Genomic DNA, 18,553 nt, shown 5'->3' on the forward strand with positions numbered 1-18,553 from the left:
GCTGAAAAATGGTCAGATGCGTCAGCTGAAGTACAAGACTTAGTTAAGAAGATGTTAGTTTTGCTACCAAAGAAAAGAATCTCTAATAAGGATATTTTAGCACACCCATGGATCAAAAATGTACGTTAAAAATCAGCAAAACTTCTATATCAAAATTTTAAATGTTTTTATTTTCAAACGTTACAAAAATATTAGTTTTACGCCTATGTACAAAAGTACTAAAATATATTATTAAACTGACATTAAGTGACAAATTCTTTTTATCTATGAGATAATCACTTTTATAAAAAATTGTTTGTGACGTTTGAAAAAAAAACATGTTCTATTTGGACTAAAATTGTACACCTAATAAAACAGTATACTACTTTTAGGATCACGGAGTTCAACACAGGGCGATCAGGCTTTTGAAGAACGAGGGTTACGAGAACCCTTTAAACTTTTTAGCGACTGAGCCTCCGGAGAAGAAGTTTAAATTTAACGAATATTCTAGCTCCAGCTCCTCAGGTAACTCTAATTCTACCCTAAGATGTGCAACCAACAGTTTTAACAGTACAGTGTGCTGTTGAAAATGTTAGCTTTAAAACGGCTGTTTTTTTTAATATTGTTGTTCCTTTTTAGCTTATATTATATTTCTCTCTACTATGTATTCTATTTCTTAAGTATACCACGTTAAAAATATTTTATGGTCGCACAAAAAAAATATTTAAGTTTGGCTTGAAATGCAATTTTGAACTCAAGTTTCCTTACCAAAAAAAAACGGCATCACAGTAACCTTTGAAGTGACAAACTGATAATAAAATTGACACAAAATCTTACCAGAAATTAATATTTAAATGACATAAAGTTCTTTTTTGAAAATTGATTAGTAAATGTTAATTTCTGAGAATTTATGATAGAAATTATCATGTTGGCCGTCATTTCAAAGGTTACCGTGACACCGTTTTTTTCTCATTCAGTCATTATTCTGCCACAAGTTTCATATCCTATAAATAACAATGCTAGACAAATTTTGCAAAATAGTCAGCAATTAAAAAATAAATTTTTTAAGTTTAAATGTTTTTTTTTGTGATCATACTGCTTTAAAGAATATAAGTTTTATTTTACCTAGTTACTGATAAGTAAAGTTGTTTATAATGCGACCTTACAAAGTGACTTACGAGAAATGTTTCTCTACAATTGGGTCGCATTGTGTCATAGTTTGTCCATATTTGTTATATCTGTCACGTATAAGTGCCATATTGAAGTATTATTACAAAGTTTTTACATTTTTGTAAAGTATTTTTTATATAAAAAACAGTTTTGTGAAATTTACACATTCCATTTTGTAATAAAAAGATTTTTTGATCAATCTGTATTTTGTTTTGAATATATACAGTGTGGTCAAATGTAAATGACGTCAGTGTCAAAGCAGACTGTGTCAGTTAAGAAATTGATGATGTAATTTCAGGACAAAAAATACAAAGTAGGGATGGACGATCATAGATTTTAGCTATCGATAATTATAAAATTATCGATAGTATATCGATAATTATCGATATACCGAAACGCCCATCCTAATCGTATTTAGTAATTTAGTACAAAAATAGTTGTATAAATATTGTTATGTACGGATAGTTATCAATAATCGATACCTATGCCGATACTTTCAATACATTGATAGGTGACGATATTTTTTAGATATTGTCCCATCCTTAATTACAAAAGCAGCCAGGGTTGGGTATTTAGCGTCTACGTTTTTACGTTTTGATATATAAAATACAGGTAAAAAATCTGTCTTTTCAGGAAATATTTTTATTTCTTTTATAATTTTTTTTTTGGTTAAAAATTAAGAGTAAACTAGAAACGATCTAAAATCCGTCTTATAGGAAGAGGTGTTGGTAAATAAAAACCAGTTTTTCTTAAATTAAATTTTAATTTCAATATATTCTTGTAAAATACAATTTTTTTCAAAAAAATTGTCTTAAAAATAACATAAATAGATTCTCACAAGCTAAATTAATACGGGCTGTTTCCTTTTCAATATTATAAAGTAAAATATTCAGTCTTCTCGGCATACGATGTATTCTACAATAATTATAATTAATATAATACCGTAAAGCCTATTTTAATACCATACGATCGAAAAAAAACGGCGTCAAGTAGGCTTGGAATGGGATGGCTTCGTTTTCCCAGGGATCCTTGACGTAATTTTTTTTTCAATTGTGGTATTTTTACAAAGTACTGGGTTTTAGTACCTTGCAATACAGTGGTAGTTTGTATAATAGAGATATTATAAGAAACAGATTGGCAAGAACACGTGTAAAAAAATTCAACTTTACATTGTTTCTAGTAACTGTCATTTCACTTTTGTGGTTATAATACCAGATATACCTATTTGAAGTTAATAAAGTCGGAACGCACTCAAATTTCTAATTTCGGAACGTACTTGAAATTTTCTGGACAAAATGAACTGATCCCAGACACACCCTAAAATTGATGATTGGTGTGGAACTATAAAAGATTATAGCTATCTTTCTTGCACGTTTTATTGCCAGTTCTGCTCTTTTATATCTCTAATTCATAACAGTGGGTAAGTTACCACCAGTAAAAAATCTATTATAAGTCTCTTATAAAATGTGCTATATTGTGATTAGGTATAAACACTGATAAGTACAGTTATCTCTAATTTACCCGTAGGTACAAAGCTCTAGTAACAAAGCTATATAATATTTATTTATATATAGGAAAAAATATGGGACATCTATATAAAATCTCAGCAAAATTTTAATAATACACATCTTACATGTTTTTTTTAAACCTCAAAAAAGCTTCCTTTATAATAAAATTGAGATATAAAAGTATCTTGATTGACAACCCTAACAAAAATTTTCGTTATTAACAATTTAATAATTTTATATGAAATGGCAGTGATGATAGCACATGATTCGAATGATTACCAGGGCAAGAAATTAGTAAAAATCACCTGTTAAAAAGAAATATTTTGATTAACTGATAAAAAATAAAGCTTACTATTTGTAGGTTAGAACTTGTTGACCTCTCTGTACAAAATAATTGATTTATATTAAATATCAGACTACTTGTCTCAAACTCCACACTCGGTATAAAATTCTCAAAATTCATTGTAAAAACTCTCCAAGTTTTCTAACAGCCAAACAGAAAATTACAAAAATCTATCACAATACAGTAGAACACTTTGTTTTATATTTTGAAAGCAATTTTCTCCACTGTTTTAGACAAAAAATTACCATGTACAAAATTACAGGCAGTTAAGACATTTGCGAGAACATAAAAATAAATAAAGATAAATAGAATATAAACAGAGATATCTGTTTTATATTCATTCCAGCTCTCTACTGTCCTACTTACTGTAATTTACTGTTACACTCGGTAACAATACCAACCGAGTGCCTATAGTTGAAACTGCCTAAAATAAAGTGTTTTGGTGTATTTGTTGTAATTTTCTGTTATAACACTAAAAGTTATTTCTAAAACAGTCAAATAAATAAAGTATGCACTACACTAAGCTCTCTGGACTTACTGGACTCACACGAAACACTTTCATAAATAAATTACACAACACATTTTTACCCACACGTTTAGTCTAAAAAAGTTGACGTATATTCTCGTCGAGTCTTAAGAGAATGTGACGCATCGTTACGAAGACTGTTGGTCCTCGTTTATGAGTAGGGGATTCCCGAAAAGAAGAACAAAAAAATAGAGAAAAGTTATAAAGAAACGAAGAAGAGAAGATAGAAAAAAGTAAATAAGAGTGTTACAGACATACATACAAAACCGTACCCATTAAAGACGTGGACAAATAAAAGTAGTACCATATACCTGCACCATAAATATACCGGATGTGTCCGAAAATAGCATAGTTATTTTGGTAAAGAATTCTTTAAGGTGATGGTTATATGAGAGAAAAAAAAGAATATGTTTACCAAAATATATATTATGTATGTTATTCAGGGACACCAAAGGTATATTTTAAATTGTGGTGAATTATTCTAGATGTGGTTAATATGACCAACGCCTGTTTTAGAATGTGCCCTATTAGAATACAGTAGCGGCTATTACATACTAAGAGACACAAAATCACTTTTAAATAAAAATAAAATCTGTTCAGTATTTTTTTAGTTAGGAAAAATTAAGCCCTCTTAGAAAAATAATTTGCTAGCCGCCACTGTAAGAATACAAAATAAAATATATACAGTTTCATCTAATTTAATGTCTAGTAAACTTCCTACATGAAATTTAGATATTGTATATATTGTATTTTGTTACCAACCCAAAAAACTGTTTTCTCACGAAAAACATACGTGTTTACAAATTTTCAGTGCTCTTATCCACGGCCAATGGGTCGGTAGAATTGGTTTGACGTGCCTGGACAGTTCCAGCTACAGAATAAGAAAAATCGATGACGTTATAACCCTCACTTTTCTACGATACACAACAGGTATACAGAGAAGACCAGGCTACTAGTAACATAGCAAGTTGCCGGACGAATTTACGCTTACCCGATTTGCGTTCGTACCGAGGTTCACACTGCCGGCTTCAGTCGGCTGGTCAGGCAGTAAGTAGTTGGTCGTGACAGACCAGGAAGATACGACGCGAGAAGTGCCGAAAGTATTTACATTTATTTTCATTTTAAGTGTTACCATCACTTAAGGTAACATTTAAAATAAAAATACTTAAATATTTATTATTTGAGTGTGTTTACAAGCCAAAACTAAAAATAAATAAATTCTCTAAACCCCAAAAAAACTAAAATATTACTCTAAACAAAAAAAGTTATAACAAGTGTTCAAAAAGACCACCTTCTTGTGGTAGACAGAAGCCTAGGGGGTCGTAAAGTCCCCGTCTGACATTGGCTAACATATTAGGGCTAAGAGTTTGAAAAGCCTCTCGTATTTTTACTTGAAGCTCATCCAGATTATTAGCCCTATTATGACCATACACTTTGGATTTTACATAACCCCACAAAAAGAAATCATTGGGAGAAAGATCTGGTGATCTAGCGGGCCACAAAATAGTTCCACATCCTGGGAAAAGTATTGTTCAAATATTCTTGAACAATACGGGCATTGTGGGCAGGGCAACCACCTCAGCAATTTGATTACTTGAAAAGGTGGGATTTTGATCCGCGATACCACAAATGTTTGTATATCCCGATAAGATCTATTTTGGAAATACCATTTTACAATTTGAATTTGCTCACGAACTTCGTAAACATCCATTATTTTACTTAAAAAATAAAATTTCTGAGAACTGTCGCGAGAATCTATGTATTCGTTTTAGCTATTAGGTCTGTTCGTTTTCCTCATATACGTATTACTTTTTACAAATATACTCAGCCTAATCTTCAAAAAGTGAAGCCCAAACAGTGAAAGAACAATATGGAATTCTGCATAAGTCTATTTCACCCGGATATTCATTTAACTGAGCATGCCTCACCTGAAGAAGTTTTCATTGGTCGATGTTTTGAAAGGGAAGTAGTTGACTGACATTTCCCCTAACCTTCAATTTTATTTATATTTTTATTATTTATAACACATTATCATGGAGTTGGAAAAATATCATAAAATAGTTGGAAACAATAAACTAAACAAAATCACTCTTTTACGCGCACAAATAAAAAGTAATACAAACAGAACTAAAACAACAATCAATCGGAGTTTGGCGCAATCGCAGTTCAATCCATATCCGGGTGAAATAGACTTATGCAGTTTTAATATGGAGCTGGGTTATGTTGTCTTTTTCTTATGGCACAGAAATTGCACACGGGGTTAAATAGGGAACCCCTGAGTATATTTGTAAAAGTAATATATATGCATTTTTTCCTCTTATTGTCGATTTTGAATCGTCCTAGAATCTCCTCAGCGCATGTGCGCAAATGAAATAATGTCTTATATTTCCTTCTGCGCATACGCATCACAATTCTAGGACGGTTCAGAATCGGTAATAACAGGAAAACGAAAAAAGCTATTAAAACACGAATAAATACAAATTCTGAAACATTCTTATCACATATCTACCTATTTTTATTTTATCGCATTTTTTCGCCTGCTTTTATCCGGCGGACGGCTATACGCTAATTCGTCCGGTTCTGCCTATGTTACTACTACGGTGGTCCGGTCTGTATAATCACATGCGCTGAGTAAAAGGCTTTTGTTCTGTGTATAGAATACCGGTTGTGTGTAAATTAAGTGTATTATACTAGGCTGTAAAAAATGAAGTTTACTAGGTTCAAAAATTGCTAAGTTGTTGTCAAAATTGAAGTTGGCATTTACGACATTTTCTCTTTAACACAGTAAGAATTCGAAAAAACATTAGATAAATTATTTTATTAAAATATAATACAAATTTTTTATGATTATGTTTCATGTTTTCTTTAGTTCCTAACTAAATTTCTGGATCGTATTTCAATAAAGGAACCCACTCTTCTATATCTTTAGAATCTAAAATTTATATTTATATTCAATCTGTAATAGAAAGTATGTTAGTAGGGAGGTTACTTGACAATCTATATGAAAACCAGAAATATACCGAGTGTTTTCCAAAAGTGGCTCACCCTTGTAGGCTTGGTGCATTCTCCGACGGTGCTGCCACTATCACAGAATAACGAAAACAACTAGTATATTAATTATTCTAAAAGTGTAAGGAAGTATAAGTTGTGAAAATTTTAAAAATAAAAATAAAAAAGTAAATATTTTGATATCTTTAGGTCTAACTTGTATTATAATTTATTATTCCAGTTAAAAAAAACTTTTTAGATGAGTTCAATTAAGGCAGCGAGCATAGTTTTAATTACCGGTTTTGCCAGTGGCGCATAATTGGGGCTATTTCGACTATAACGTAATTTTTTAAAGGTACATAATTATAATTTTAGGAGATGTTCATAAAACATTTAATCACTAGTTGATTAAAAAATGTATACCATTAATATTGCAAATTAAATTTTATCCTCTCATAGTATATTTATGTCTATTTAATTTTTTGATTATGTAACGAGCACTTTGTTTACTCACTTGTTTCGTCGAACTGCTTGAATTAATTTTGCTTTTGATCATATCGGTGTGAGAAACTATGAAGCTATAAAATGTTGTTTCGGGAGAGTTGAATATCCGGGAAAGTTGAGTTATTGAATGTTATTGCACCGAACAACGCCTTAATTACGCTCTCCTTTACGCGTTAACATTTTTTTGGCATTTTATCAACATTTGAAATTGTCACAACACAACAAGACGCCTAGTTCGAATTCTTTTTCACTTATTTTTTACTACCCGAAACAGCGTCACATCACACAAACCTCGCACCTGAGTAATTTATAGTCTCAATAACTGCACTAGCAAAAAACTAAAATACTTAAATATTATGACAAAACCACGATTTCAATATGATTTTAATGCGATCAACATGACGGCGGCGTAAAATACATACTGATAATTCCAGATTTTTGCCGTTGAAGAGCTGCGGTCGAAATTTGTTGAAATCAACTGAAATGCACCGAGCCTATAATTTTTATTTTTTCAAATAAAATTTTGTTTTTTTTTGTATGTTAGTATATGGGTCACTTTTGAGAAACACCCGATATATTCTCTGATATCAAAACTAAGTGAAAATAACAAAACAACTGTCTCCAAGAATTTTTTTGTACAAAAAATCGTACAAAATTTTACGTGTCACTCACCATGAATCGCTTGTTCAGCCTTTTCTCTGTCCTCCACCAAATAGAAGGCGTTGAGGAGGAAGAAGAACCCTCCAAGAATCTCCACGAAACACGTGATGAACAAAGCGTACTGTAACGACTTAAAACTAACTTCATCCGTGGGCGATGGAGATATAGTTGTTGTTAACGTGCTATTCGTCGAACTCGAACTGTCATGTTTGGTGAGCATGATAGCGAAGGCTTCTGATAGCTAGAAAAGGTAAAAAATATGATCGAGAAAAAACGGCGTCAAAGTTGGCTTAGAATGAATGCTGAAACTTGTCATTTTTCAAAAGCCAACAATAACTGTTTAAATACTTGACAATGAGGGTAGAAAAATAGTTTTAATCATTTTTTTTTTTTTTTTTTTTTTTTTTTTTTTTATAATTTTAAATAAATGTCGTGGTGTACTAGGTACTTACCACTCCTACTAAGTAAGGGCTACCTGCATCACCCAATGCATGGGACATGAGCAACTGGAAGCCTTCAGCTGTCGATCTCCTTATAAATTTTGTGCGAACTGAAATTAAAAAAGATTCTTATACAAATATTTTATTTAGATAAATTAATTTCGATGTCCACTACTGGAATAAGTTATTTTATCCCACTAGGGATAAAATATCACTTTAAAACAACTGCTATAACTGGATAAAAACTCCCATTATTGTATGATTGTGCATAAAAATAATTATAACAAGCGTATTACAATTTGGCGCCCAACGTGGGACTCAACGTAGTGATATTTTATCTAGTATACGGTTTAATCAGTTTCTAGTGGCGAACTACTACCTACTTACTAAAGAAACACCTTGTACAAATACTTACCAATAGGATGTCGGCCACTATGGCCCAGGTGAGATTCAGGAACAGTTCTCCAAAGAAGACCAGCGCGAAACATGCTCCGGTGGAGTATCTAGCCATGAAGATGGCTATGAACACGAAAGGACAGGACAATAGCATTCCTCCTCTTCTTCATCATAAATCTGCTAATTTTCAAAGGTTTGAGCCAGCCAAGAACCCAACGGTACCCCTACCAAACCGGATATCATAGCTACGATACCGAATCATGGTAAATCTTGAAAAAAGAAACACATTTAAATTTTTTCCGAGCCATAAATAATCTATCTTCTTACAATTTTATGATATAAATAATCCAAACCAAACACTAGAGTGGATTTGTATTCTCAAAAATTTACTCACGTATCCGTTTGATAATTTCCTTGAAGTGCTGAGCCCATTTCAATGTATTTTGGACCCCACCATGACAAAGCACCGGCTACGAAGGCCACGCACGTGAATCCAGCAGTGGACAGCATAAAACTCTTACTAAAAATGACGGAAAAAATATATCTTCAGATATACCATACAGCCTGACCAAATATGAGTGAAATCATTTAAATACTTTTGTAACGTTCTGTGTTACTTAACTATGTCGCGCCTGTCTTAAAGAAAATGTCTGAGCGAATTCTAAAGATATCTGACTTACTTTTGACAATATAACAGTATCTTCTCCAAGAAGTGGCCTCCATGTGACCACTCCCTTCACTAGCTCCTCTTTCCGGTTCTTTGAGGAAGAAAACGATGACTACAACGGCGATAGCCCCTAGGCCAGGGGTCACCCTTAGGGCCCAGTGCCATTTGCCGAAAAGTTTGGCAGTTTCTGCTCCCACTATGTAGCCCAAACCACTGCAAATAAAAATAATTTTGTTAAAAAATTTAAAATATTATTTTTTAAGCGCCAATATCAAAAATGGACGTATGTATGTTATTCTATACAAATCAATACAATTTCAAACAAATCTCGTATTTTTATCTGGGAAATTAACAAAGTTATAGAGGTGAGCCACTTTTGTAAATCACCCGATTAAAATGCTTGCACTTATTTAAGTGACACCCTGTACCGTAAATACGTAAAAGATGGAACTGCAAAGAAATCAATGAGCAAGTAAACGACACATGATCTCGCTTGAACCACGCCGTGCTAAGAGTGTATGTTTAAAAGCGAAGCCATGAGGTTTTTGAAATATAATACCACTTAAGAGCGACTTAGTCTCGTCTTTCACATTTTCAGCGGTTCCATTGAGACTACTTTCCGCGTAGGATCAAAAGAATATCCTACTAGGGATGTGTAATAGTATCGATATTACAAAATATCAATATACCAAACTATCGATACTTTTTAAATTACCCCAGTCTCGTCTTTTACATTCCCATTGAGACTACTTTCCATGTAAGAAGAAAAGGAAAAAGCCTATTAGGGATGTGCAATAATATCGATATTTTTAAAATATCGATATATCAGAACTAATAATTTTTAAATATAATTGCCCTGATAGACTAAAACAGCTTCTAACGAAAATTCACAACTAAAGATTTGGTTCAAATTGTTGTTTCCGTAATAGACTCGCTACGAAATTGCTGTACGATATACAGAAAAATAAGTAAACCTAGAGGCGCTTTAAAATATTTGTTACAAAACAAGGCGTCAACAATGATTGAAATGTCGTTGTCGCGCTATTTATACGAAAATGCCTTTCTATCTTGACTTATTTCTGAGCTCCGCAGTCTCTTCTCAGCAGACTATTGTAAAAACATCATTATTACAGATATTTCACAAAATACATATATCGATATTTTGTGTAAATAATATCGATAAATTTTAAGTACGGACATCCCTAAATGTGACCTAAATGGCGGAAAGTACCTACAGAGATCAGATTAACATATTTAAACAAACAATAAACGTACCCAAGAAAACCGGTACTCTGCACCAACATACTAAATTCTTCAAGAACTATAAAAAGACAACAATGTTATAATTTATAATACTCGTGTAGACCAAGTAAATATTCTGTGTTTACTTTTTAGTTATTATTAATAATCATAATACTATTTTCTTTGAAGGTACAATTGCGAAAATAAGTTAAAAATAGGCAACTCTTAGAATACAGTTGAAAATTGGAAGACAATGATTATGAAAAGAAAAATAAAAAAAATATATTTAAAATTAATTTTAAATAAGGTTTGAAACTCGGCCATCTTCCGCAATTGATAGCTCACGTCACGCACGCTTCTAGCTTATTTGTAACTACTAGTAAACATGTATAAAAATGTAGTTACCTTCCTACAGGGATGGCAAAATAGAATAATGCCAACATTTTTGAACGCATATCTCCAACGAAGAGATCGCTGAGTATAGTAGGAGCTATGGTAGAATAGCTGGCCTCTCCTATGCCAACCATCGCCCGAAAGAGTAGGAACCACCAATAGTTCTGCAATATAACATAAATATTGTCAATATGTCAAAAATAAACATATCTCTTATTATGACATTTACTAAATGCGATTATTACTTATTATAAAATAATTCAATAAAACATTATAACCAATTAACTTACAGTCATAAAAGAACCAGCCAGGGTGGTTAGACTCCACAAAAACACACCGAACGCCATCAGGTATTTCCTGCTGTATCTGTCACCCAAAAATCCAAACAGTGGACCAAAGGCCATATAGAATACGATGAAGGCAGTCTGTAGAAGCCCACCTTGATCATTGTTAATGTTCAGATCTTTTTGTATATCTGCTAACACTCGCAAAAAAAAAATCATGAAAAAAAAAAAAAAAAAAAAAAAATATATAAATAATTATATAATTACTACGTGTTAGTAAAAACTGTTACTTAATCCAATTTAAACGAGATGAATTTATTTCATTTGAGTGGCTGCAATTTTGGACTACTTAATTAAAAGCGGTGTGAAGCGTAATTTAACAAATTGAGCTCCAAGACGAAGAAGGAACACTTAATCAAGTGAAGAGCCCATTATATTAAAGAAAATCCTTTATGTATAGGTGCCTACATTTGCTTATATATAACACCTTATTTACTAAATAAAATTATTAAAAATGACATGATCTTTTTAACATAACGAAAATACTTAAATGTCGTATAAAGAGTTTGAAAAAAGTATTTATTTTTTTATACCATGGTTTAACTAATAGTCCTTTCAATATGCCTATTATTAATAATTGTTATTTATTATGGCTAATTATATTATTAAATCTTCAAGTATTTTCTTCAATTTTCAACACCCATCTATGTCGAGGTTATCAACATTTTTTCCATGTAGCTGTGTTGAATAAATAGTTAATTAGACATTGTGTTTCAAACATGTTTTATCAGTGTTTTGTGGGTTCTGTGCCAAAATAAATTACAATACAACGTTCAAGTGCAAATGAACTTTTAAATCTGTATTTTAAAAAACTCAATACAATTTGTGGTAGGGAATCACAATAAATAATAAGTTTAGATAAACTAATCACGATTAGTTTCAAGAATTTGGTTAAATAAGTGCTGAATTGTTTAATAACAGATAATATCTGTAGCATTGTTTTATAATGTAACATACGATATTTTCATATCATATTATCATACTTCAAAATTTTCCAAAATACAGGGTTGTTCACCACATACGACACGGAGTATTGTAGCTAAACGATTAGATTTTCACAAATTGTAAGTTTTGGGTTCGTTGAAGGACTATTAGAGCTACAATTTAAAAATAATTTTACAAGATACAGAGTGTCCCAAGTAAGTAAAAAATATTATAGTTGTATTTTCTAAATGGAACACCCTATGTGTCTATTTTCAGATTCTACGATTGAAATAAAATCCATTTGATTAAGGTTTATCACACTTAAACCTTACCGTTTTGAAATATTTCCAATTTTGTGAAATTGCAGTAAAAAAAATTAAGGCTTTATTTCTCAGAAGGGTATCAAAGTTTTAATACCCAAATATTTACTGAAGATTATTTTTTATTGGTCAGATATTGTGTTGTAATAATAAAATTGTATTTTTTTTTTTTTTTTTTTTTTTTTTTTTTTTATTAAACAATTACTAGCTATATACGGCAAAAACTTGTTTAATTTAAATGGAGAGACCCTGTATATTTTACGTGAATTAGATGTACAATTTAATTGTCTATCAGGCATTATACCATCTTTATATATCTCTTCAACTTTTCGTAGAAAATGCATTTTCTTATAATTTAAGACCTCATTTATCCTCACTATACCCATGGAATATTGACATTTTAGATTTTTAAAGCAACATATGTACAAAATGTACAGGTGGTAAAAATAATAATGTTGTAAACCGATTTGTTTACAAAAGAAAACTATTTTAAAACTATAAACTATTAAATCTTATACCAATTAATCATCTATTATTTCCGCCCAAAAATCAGTTAATTACATACTTAATTAATTGATTTAATTAATAAATTATTCTAAATAAATGTGGATTTGACTCAGGAAATCAATATAATAATGTCATGAAAATGAACATCTCTGTTGTAATAAATAAGCATTCGTCAAAAATGAGATAAAATTTATAAGGTGTTACTTTTTAACACACTGTCTAATTCAAAACTCAGTTTTTAGTACTTGGAGCAATTATTATTAATCAACGTAAACAGTCAATTAACGTAGTTTGAATACTGGGATCATATTAACTGGTCCTCTCTAACAAAATATTTAAAGAAAAAAAAGTTTTTATTTTTAATAAAATAAGCAAACTATATATCGACAATATTAGGATCTGTACTCTTTGAAAATGGCTCTTTACATCTTTAAAATAATCTAAAATGTCAATATTCCTAGGTATAGTGATAAATGAGGTCTAAATTTTAAGAAATGCATTTTTCTACGAAAGTTGAAGAGATATATAAAGATAGGGTATAATACAATTTGATGAACAATTAAATTGTACATCACGCAAAACCAAGTCTCAACTAAATAAAAAGTTGTCTCTTAAAATTTTGAACACTGTAGGCGAGCAGGCCTGACAGCCTGGCACATCTGATCAATAAATAATGTTTTATTAATAAAAATAAAAAAAAAAAAAAAAAAAAAAAAAAATAAAATTGGAAATATTTCAAAAACGGTAAGGTTTAAGTGTGATAAATTTTAATCAAATTTACCTTTATTTCAATCACAGAATCTAAAAATAGAATAATATACAGGGTGACCCATTTTAAAAAAATACAACTATAACATTTTTTACTTATTTGGGACACTCTGTATCTTGTAAAATTATTTTTAAATTGTAGCTCTAATAGTCCTTCAACGAACCCAAAACTTACAATTTGTAAAAATCTAATCGTTTGGCTACAATACTCCGTGTCGTATGTGGTGAACAATCCTGTATAGTTGATTTTAAAACTATATTTACACCAACAAGTCAACTTTGAAGATCATTAGCATAATATTTTGGTTTTGATAGTTTTACCTATTTTCTTTTATTGAGCTTTGTTTAGATAATTATTGGTGGATTAGGGACACTCTACAGAACTCTCTAAATTTTTAAAAAGTGCTTTGAATAAACCTACATACGCTGACAAAATTTCATTTCAATACAAACTGTCGTTCTCCTCGGAGCCTCCGCGGCATATGGGAGGCGCCACCCTGTATAATTTACAGCACAAGCTTATTTTTCCAAGTGTTTCCATGACAAGCCCCAGTTTATATACCACCGTCAAAAACAAACACAAACGAAAATTAACAAGTAAAACGGTGGCTGTTTCATCCCCCGTTTGTAATTACCAGCCCCTGCGAAATAACATTTTCGCCGCCGCCGTGCATATGGGGATGACACGAGGCTCCGAGACCTATTTAACCCCCATTTGGGGGCGGGTTTTTAGAGGGGACATCTTCCCTTCAACTGTTGCTCTGGATATTGAGGTTCGGCTCGAAAGAAATTGGATGAAATGAACCGCTAAAAGTAAATAGAGAAAGTAGAAAACTGAATGAAAATAAAACTCTGTAAAACCGTCTCAGATACTGGATTTTGTCGAAGCTCTGAGACTAAGGGGGACACAATAGATATATAAGGTCGAGGTTATAGACTTTTATTACAACAATAAAATAAGGTCGCGGCAATAACTGTCTCAATCTTAGAAATACTAGCGAGGACTTTTGAAAAACGAGAAAATCGTAAATATATTTCATTCTCATAACGGTCTGGAAAAGAACAATACAAGGAAGTGTTTATTTATATTTACATAAGACAGTATATTATACTTTCACTTAACGTTCTTGTTTCTGGTATCACACACAGAGACACATATTTACGATAATGCTAAATTGAATAATAATGCTTGTTTTGTTTGTAAATTTACAGCGGAGAGGGTATCAGTAAAATATGTGAATCAAATCGAAGCTTCATAAATTTTAATGACACTAGAGATAACGTGAAGTGTTATAAATAAGTTACATACATGTATATTAAAAAGAAGTGTTTATAATAAATACTAAATAACCAGTTATTAGCGACAGGAACGTATAATTAATATGTAAATATTATTAAAACGATTTAAACATTTAAATATAGACAATTTTATATAAATGTTTCTCCTTTGTGGGTAGAGTACTACAATATACAGGGTGTCCCAGAAATGAGTGCAAATATTTTAAGGGATGGTAGATCTGGTCAAAAGAAACATAATTTTTCTTCGCCATTTTTAAAATAAATTGAAAATAACCGAGTTATTTCACTTTGAAAGTTTTAAAAATAAATTACCACATTTTGAGAGCCGCCGGGGGAAATCGGCAATTTCCCGGATCTCACCTTATTCGCCGCCCGCTGTTGCCGCGACTAGAAAGTCTTAAAAACTACTTGCAAAATTCCATAACATTAAGTGGATGATCGCCAGTAGCCATGCTTCCCACATTTCCCAAATTAAATTAAAAGAAAAAAAACTCACCAAACATTAAAAAATATCCCAATAGAAGATCGATATAATTGCAAAGCTTTTTTTTCATTTTACCAGTCCTAAAACTGCCCTTAACATTACTATTAACTTCACTACAATTCTTAACAACACTAGAACTTTGATGCCACCTGAGGATCCAAACTTCCAAAATCCCTCAAATACTGAACCATACTCACAGCTCACAGAGTTTACACTTGATAACGGTAAGCGATCATTCTGACCGAAATGTTGGGTTAATCAAAATAAATAAAGACAATGGAAGTCCGAAATTCTTTTACTTTCAATATACTCACAAAGGTTCGAGCATTCGTGATCTGTTTATTCGAATACTCTTCGGAATAAAGCCTCTTATCTTCCGCAGCCCCTTCACCTGCCAGGGGGAAGTATGCAAAATTCACACTTTAGGTAGAGTTTAGAAGCATATCCACCTTTTTCGGATTTGTATAGGCCATCGCGATTTACCGATACCGATTACCGACACAAAAATATGCACTAACGAATATTTTAAAGACAATCGCCGATAACTTTCTGGAGTTTTAAAAGCTCGATACTATTAGAACGATTTCTGATAGTCGAACGTGCTGATCACAAACCTTATTTATTAACCAAACCAAAAATTTAACTCAAATCGATCAACCAGCGACATCTATAGAATAACGGATTAAGCTATTTTTTGTGAACGGACAATCGGCACTGTGGCGCGCAAGGCAAGAGTCGTATTAGACGGGAGCGGTAGGGGGCCCTACTGCTCTTAACGGTATTTACAATTTCTCGAGGGGTTCCCAAAATCATTTAAAGAATGTAAACAAACCAAAATCAACGTATGTTGTACGTGTATTCGTGTATCGTGCGTGTATCGCGTAAAGTTTTACAGCACTTTTGGTGTAAAAATCATTAATTTTTCTTTTGTGGGAGAGTTCAGTAGAGGTTTAGAAGTAGTTATTAAAAGCAAGTGGTAGTTTTTAACATTTTTTTGTTGTATTTGTGAGTATAGTGTTTAATGTGAAACATTTTAAATAATATTTTGCAAGTGATAGATTTGTGATGTTCAGATTATTAGATATTTGGGGTGTATGTGTAATGGTATATGGTTGGATAAAAATACTGATCAATTTTCATCAAAAGGGTAAGCTCTAACTTAATATTTAAAGATTATAATTGTTGATTGAAATGCTTGAATAAAAAATTCCTAATATGGCGAAAAAAGAAGCTCTTATAATTTATTTTTTCAGCCTACTCAACTGTAAAAGTACTTAAAACATTGCGCATTTTCCTAAAATTAGTATTAGCAATGTCCACTAATATGAATAAATTTAGTTTTCGTCTATTGAAACTTATGGCGGGTTTATACAACATAATCGTAATCATAATCACAATTTTAGTCATAATCATAAAAGTTAAAACCATTATTTTAGATACGACCGTTTATACATCGCAGTCGTAATCATAAGCATAATTTAATAACCTTGAAGTTCGTAAATTTTAGTGATTAAGACAAAAATCGGTTAGGGGGCATTTTTTTTTCATTTTTATGTTTAATAATTATGATAATTTTCGTGTTTAAAAAACCTGAGTAATAAAATTTAAACAAAAATACACTTTTAAAACGATTATGAAATAGAAAAATAAGAAAATTAGGTTACTTTATCAGCTGTATTTACATTCCAAGTTATGAATGCGACTATGTTGTATAAACGCATATTAAAATTGTGATTGTGACTGTGCTTATGCTTAAGACAAAAATTATGATTATGATTACCACTATGTTGTAGCCCATTAAAATTTCTGTGAATTTATAAACATTTCGAATGTGGGTATGGTAGGAAGTGGCAACATTGCATTCTTTCCGAGATTCTCTCTATGCAGGGTAAACGAATTTTCGGAGGGTGAACAGTGGCACTCAAAAGTTTTTCAAAATTTTCCGGAAAATGTCAAGAAAAACATAACATTTTCAACATTTTGACGACACATGAACGCATTAAACAATTTGCAACAGAGACACGTTAGACAACTCAAGAATCCGGTGGTTCCATCATGTCTCAAACGTATCGGACCCAGGCCAACGTAACAGTGCTACGTTCGCCCAAAGTATTCAGAGCACGCACACAGTCCCACACTAGTCTAGAATTGACCTCCGCGGAGCTGAGTGCCTTTAGCGCCGCTTGGCTGTCTGTGAAGATGGCCACAGAACGATTTGTTCTTGTAGACGGTAAGAGAAGGCCGGGTGGACAACTCAAAAGGTACAAGGACATTTTTCACGAAAACTTAAAGGGGAGTAACATGCAGAATGAGTGGGAAGAAGCAGTTCACAATAGAACTCAATGGAGAAGAATAATTGTAAACTCAGTTAACCACGACAACCAAAAAGTAAAGAGATTTTTGAATGTCCGGAGTGCGGTAGGCAGATAACTTCACGTATCGAGCTTTTCAGTCACAGAAAAGCTCATGAAAGAAAACGTCTTCCGAGACCATCTTCCGATGCGTGTCAAATACTCGTCAGCGAGTAATGGCAGTATGTATGATATTATACTTTTGTAACTTTGTGTTTTGCTCATGATAAACACAAAAGGCCTTATATGGCAACTTTTCCAGACAAAATAAGTTTTCCAATTTTCCAGTAGGACGAATCAAAGTCATCGATTTTATGAGTACAGACCAAACGAATTTTTTTTTGAAAATTTTCTATCAAGATCTACAACACCTGAATCTAAACATCATAAAATTTGACCCACGTAATGAGGGATACCCTGTATATTACTTACTATCCCTCGCTATAAAAAGGGCACTATACTCGTCAAACATCTGTCCCATTGAGTGTTTACACCATTATAACACCCATTCATAAGTAAACGCATATGTGTGTGTTAACGAGAGGATTCTTATAGTGTGCGGTTTATAAAAGCTCTTAGCATTTTCGTTCCTTTTGTTTTAAGCTCTTTTGTTCATATTATTTCGTTCTTTTTTATTAAACCTCACTAAAGGTTTGAAGTGTGGAGTTTTTATGATATAAATTCGGATAAAGAAACACAGATAAGACTATAAGAACAAGAACTTTATTAAATTAGAATAT

At 31.9% G+C, this 18,553-nt stretch overlaps 1 protein-coding gene across 1 annotated transcript; it reads right to left on the reverse strand.

Moving 5' to 3' along the window:
- Positions 1–1,898: 1,898 nt before the first annotated feature.
- Positions 1,899–18,294, reverse strand: LOC115884657 (protein spinster-like). The gene is made up of 10 exons (XM_030903315.1): positions 18,246–18,294; positions 11,107–11,300; positions 10,829–10,980; positions 9,191–9,394; positions 8,909–9,034; positions 8,517–8,678; positions 8,131–8,209; positions 7,691–7,919; positions 4,320–4,397; positions 1,899–3,695 (listed from the first exon to the last, which is right to left on the reverse strand). The coding sequence occupies exons 1-9, from the start codon at positions 18,292–18,294 to the stop codon at positions 4,324–4,326; spliced, it is 1,269 nt and encodes a 422-aa protein (XP_030759175.1). The 3' UTR covers positions 1,899–3,695; positions 4,320–4,323.
- Positions 18,295–18,553: the final 259 nt, after the last annotated feature.

This window comes from Sitophilus oryzae, unplaced genomic scaffold, assembly GCF_002938485.1.
Source record: "Sitophilus oryzae breed Bouriz unplaced genomic scaffold, Soryzae_2.0 scaffold_30_pilon_pilon, whole genome shotgun sequence".
Taxonomy (NCBI): Eukaryota; Metazoa; Arthropoda; class Insecta; order Coleoptera; family Curculionidae; genus Sitophilus; species Sitophilus oryzae.